A 5206-nucleotide genomic window follows, 5' to 3' on the forward strand; every position below is an offset into this window, starting at 1 on the left:
ACAGCTATTAAAAAAACCAAACCAACAAAACAAACCCAAAGCTATTTCCATTACTCCAACGAAAGAAAGGAGTGACCATTTTGTGTCCTTTGTTACAGGTGCTTTGTCTTGGATCTTTTTGAGGCTACAGTAGTTTTAAGTCCTTAGGTTCAAAGGGCATGTTGTTCCATAAAGATAAGGTGTACTACAAAATCAGCTAGATGCTGAATGATCACTGTGCTCCTCTTGCACAGTACTTCCAGTTTAAACTGGGTAGGCTGGCACTTCTACTCAAGAACCAACCGGTTCTGCCTCTGGCAATTTTTTATCTTCTTTATGCTGGCAGATGACTTGTGTGGTGAACCCAGTCAGGGGACTGATGTGGGTTAAAACTAAACTTTTCTTTTTTTGTCTAGGTTAGTTTTAATTGGGGTTGGTTCACCACATTGTTGCACAAATGTTTGTGCCAGCAAGAGGATGGAAATGAGTGGCTCGGGGACAGCAAGACTGCTGCTTTCAGCAGCAGTGCCAGCTTTCCTGTGTTTTTACTCCAGGCCATAGTGGCGCTTTTGCCATGCTGTCCTCAGGCAAAGCGATGAACTCTCATGATCTAGGTCTTCCTTTCCATGTCCTCATTTAGTTTACTTATTAAATGTTTGTGTGTGTAATAGATGTGGTGTTGATTTAATCAGCTAGTACTATACATTAAAGTAATTTATGGTTTGAGTACAAACTATTTAAACAGACATATTTAGCATATTGATTTATGCTTCCTGCAGTGTTTCTCAAACTCTTTTCATATTATCCTCCAGGATAAATTAGTGGCCCTGGTGCAACTCTCGAACAACAAGGAAACAGCTAGTGACAGAGCACAGGAGGCAGGCAGAAGGAGATGGCAGGAGGCAGCAATGAATGTGGCAAGAGGGGGGGGCAACCCAAGGGCTCGAGGAAATCTGTCAGCAGCACCTTTTAGCCACCTACTACCGGAACTTGTTTCTCTGGCCTGATGCTGGCCTCAGAGGTGATGTCTTGGCTCAGCAGCTATGAGCAGCCTTTGACTCTGCTTCTGCACTTACTTATTTATTCCCTGCCTGAAACCTTCTTGGTGAAGGTCCATCTTCTGGCCGTGGTCCCTTTCTCAGCCATCTTCTGGCTGCCCCTGACAATATGTCTTTGTCCTATTGCACTGTCATCAGAAATATTCCATAGTGACTGTCTTCTAATGCCTGATTTCTTGCTTCATTAGTAACTAATTAATTTTAAAATAATATTAGAAAACACACTACCTGATAATAGTCTATGTCAGAGATTTTTCCTCAAGTATAAAGAGGGACTTGCTCTATAATAACTTTGCCACCAGTTCATCATAAGAGTTCATGCTAGCATTACTGATCTACTGAAGCTTGGATCTACCGATATAAAAAAAGTATCACCAAGGTTAATACACTATTAAATCTTTTGGACAAGATGTCTAGGCTTTCAAGGGACTGAGTATGGATGTGAGGATTTTCTCTTCCCTTACTCTCCTCCTACTCTGCAGCTAATCTGATCTAACTGGGCAGTTGAGATCTGCTCCCTTTGGTTTCCACTCTGATGCAGACTGCAGCAAAAGAGGCTGCTGGGTCTTCTCTTCACTCCTAGTATGAGATTACTGAGGTCCTCTACTCCAGCAAAACTCTCTCCCAGACACAAATATACCCGGGAACCCACATGCCACAGTTTTATTTGTGAGAAAAGGTAGCAGCACTGCTGGCTGGGATGAGAGATGGGATGAGCCATGCTAGGCTGAACAGCTGTGCTAAGCTGAGCATAAAACAAGTATTACAGTTACCCCACCATCTAATAACTTTACTACCATTTGATAGCATGCTTTTTTACAATGGGAATACTTCTGTGGTGTGAGGAGATCATCCTTACTAGCTCAGTACTTACTTTATGTTGGCATATAATTATTAAAGGGGCTTGCACAAGTGGTGATACGTGAAGAAAGGAATCTTGAGAGCAAAAATAATCTAGAAGATGGAAAAGGCTGTGAAACAAAGGGCGGGTGGCAGTAGGAGTCACGGAAAAGAAATGCAGACTATTTCAGCACAATGTAGTGGTTTATAGCTAGAAACTTTAAAAGTATATCCCATTGCTGTTGCTTGTAGTATGCCTGGGTATTTTTACTGGATGAGACGCAAGAATATGGAGACTGTTGCTTCTGTCATTCTTGAGATCACTGTTAGAGAACATACTGTCCAGTTCTACTGAGATGTCTCTCAAGAGACTGCTGTACAATTGGGCAGAGCTCAGGGCAAACTACAAGGATTCGTGGCTTAGCAGTTGCCCTTGCAGTGAGGGGGGAAAAAGATCGATGGACATGTTCAGTGTGGTAGGGGGAAGATGAGGAGCTGCCTGGAACAATTTGCAAGCACCCATACTGGCATGAGATGCTTGGCACCAGAGGGCTTTTTAATCTCTGGCAAATGTGTGATGAAAGGTTAGACTTTGCAGTCGGTGACGTTCAATATGTAAATGCCATCCGTTAATTCTAAGTAGTTAGAATAATTAACTGGAAACTACTAATCTGATGGAGAATTACAAAATCATCAATAGTCCATTAGTTAATGCTAGATGGTTCTCTAAAAGGTAGGCCCTACTTACAAATTGTTTAGGTTGTGTAGGGCTCACTAGGGAGATTGTCTGATCTGTGTCATACCAGAGAGTGGGCAATGGTGATCCTTGATACCTTTGCAGAACTGAAGACTGTATTCTTTGCTGTAAAAGAAAAGGAGAAAGTGGGTGTGAGGACAAGTTATGTTTCTTGAAGTAAATGTTAAAGGCTCTGTTCCTGTAGCTTTTTCTGATAGTTTTGCAGGCTGCAGTACAATGCCTACAAAGCATTGTATATTTATCACTCATCATTGGTAGCAACAACTAAAACTGATATCTGGACTAAGAATCATTTAAGGGGTTTTGATGTATAATAAATGTCAGTTAATAAAGCAGAGGCAGATTATACTCTGCATTACCCGGTACAGTTCTTGAAGAAAAAAGTTGTTGGTTATTATATCTTCTTTGTTTCACTATATTATTTAAGTTAATCTGTGCTGCTGTGTCCTAGGCATCAATCTACCTGAAAAAAGAAGCTGCCTAAGCACAAGAGGCATTGGAGATGGAAAGCAGCTACTGCACATTACTAGAATGAACTCTGAAGTCTGGCGTAAAAGAATCTTTGAAAACTACCTTTTTGAAAACAGAATTTGACTTTTTTTAAAAGGGCAAACGGTGTCTTTAGCAATGTTTGAGCAGAAAACAATGTAGTTGCCTGTATGTATTCAGTAAAACGAGGCTGAGATGAACCTAGAATTGTGTGCGTTTCTGACGCGACATGCATTGGCTTTGTCCCTGCCTAAGTATTCTGGTGACCGTTTGGGAAAAGATTTTGATTATCTTGGTTTTTTATTTTTCATTCTTGTATCCTTGTTAAAACTGTCTACCTGCACCCAAGAAATTGGCTTGGGGAATATGAACAACTAATCAACTAATTTTTTTTTTTTTTTTTTTTTTTTTTTAATTTGCTTCTGTATGTATAGTGTTTCTGTCAGGAAGTTAGCCTTCGAAAAGGGAGAAGCTTGGTCTGTTTCTTCTCAGGATGATTCAGTGCAGTACTGGTATTTTAAGGTTGTGATTCTGCTCTCAGTCAACAGGAAAAATTACTTCAGTGATGATCGTAATGGATGCATGTATCACCTTGATATGGCACACTTGCATATTAACAGGCTTAATAGGAGTTTGCTGCACACAGTATTGTTGCTTTTTAGAGACAGATGTCTAGTAACGACTTAGTCTTTGTCTAAGCATAAGCTTTGTATTGATAGGTGGTAAAATTAAGGCTGTCTTTGACGCATGGATAAGGACTTCATTTCCTTGGTCTCTATTCTAGCCTCCTGTGCCTTCCTGTCTTTTCTTTGTTGGGTTTTTTGGGGGGTTTTTTTGTTTGTTTTGTTTTGTTGTTGGGGGGGGGTGAGGGGGGTTGGTTTTTTTTCCCCCCCTGTGATCTTGATGATCAGTAAGGAAATTAATGGAATAAAGTTAAAGCTAATACTCCTACAGAGATTAGTGTTCTCCTGTCTCCCACCCAATAAAATCATGCACATACTATGGTATGTCAGTGTTAAGTGTGGCCTGAGAAACTTCTGACTGTATAGTACCAACTGAAATTGGGTTTGGGAGTTAAATCAGCCACCAACAGAACTTATGTATGTATTGAACTGATTATTAGGTGGGACAGTTCTCTAAGCATAAATAAAATAATTAATTTTTGGTGTCCTTAGAAATTTTGCAGTATGACAGATGATAAGCATGTTTTGATTTGTTCCAGTAGCCGGATCGAGCTGGGAGATGTGACGCCACACAACATTAAGCAGCTGAAGAGGCTAAACCAGGTCATTTTTCCTGTCAGCTACAATGACAAGTTCTACAAGGATGTACTGGAGGTTGGCGAACTAGCCAAATTAGGTACAAATGTTCTTGCCTGTAATTGTGGGCTATGGTGGCAGAAGTGCTCATCATTGCTATCCATAATGGTTTTAAATAGCAGATCCTTCTATTTTGTTGGTTTATATCATGAAAAATAACTTTTGGGAACCTCAAAAAAGCCACAGTCCCAACCTCAGAGGGTTTGTGTTCTAAATAAATTCAGTTTTACTGGGAATAGGCATGTTTTCTGTTACAGCAGAAAACTTGAGAGATGTGTGCTGCCAGCTTACCTCCTGATGTCATTGCTAGTTGGTTTGAACTGTAATAAGCCAACCACTGTGTCAGAGCACTGCTGGTAACTTCACTTAGTGTTAGCCACAATCTGTGATTTATCTGGATGGGAGAATTAGCAAGAGGGAAGGAAGGAAGATACAGGGCATAAATGAAGGAGCTGTATGTACAGTTTGAGGCTTGTGACTGATAACACTTTGTTTCCCTCCCTGGCAGCGTATTTCAATGATATTGCAGTGGGAGCAGTGTGCTGTAGGGTGGATCACTCCCAGAACCAGAAGAGACTGTACATAATGACACTCGGATGCCTGGCACCCTACCGAAGGCTAGGAATAGGTAAGGAGGATTTCTTTTGTATCTGAGTCACCAAAGAAACCAGATTGCTGTGCAGCTTTCTAAATGCTCTTTCAGATTTTTAACCAAGATAGTGCACTTTCAGACCACTGATTTCTTTGGAAGGGACTTTGGGGAA

The 5206-nt window shown here is 40.7% G+C and overlaps 1 protein-coding gene across 1 annotated transcript in view; it reads left to right on the forward strand.

The window, feature by feature from the left end:
* The first annotated feature begins 4310 nt into the window (after positions 1-4310).
* The window catches only part of NAA50 (N(alpha)-acetyltransferase 50, NatE catalytic subunit), a 5017-nt gene continuing 4121 nt past the window's right edge, over positions 4311-5206 (forward strand). Inside the window, exons 1-2 of the mRNA XM_009585536.1 lie at positions 4311-4482; positions 4951-5070. Of these exons, the coding sequence (XP_009583831.1) occupies positions 4311-4482; positions 4951-5070 (292 nt within the window). The remainder of the gene's footprint in view (positions 4483-4950; positions 5071-5206) is intronic.

This window comes from Fulmarus glacialis, unplaced genomic scaffold (assembly GCF_000690835.1).
Source record: "Fulmarus glacialis isolate BGI_N327 unplaced genomic scaffold, ASM69083v1 scaffold17629, whole genome shotgun sequence".
Taxonomy (NCBI): domain Eukaryota; kingdom Metazoa; phylum Chordata; class Aves; order Procellariiformes; family Procellariidae; genus Fulmarus; species Fulmarus glacialis.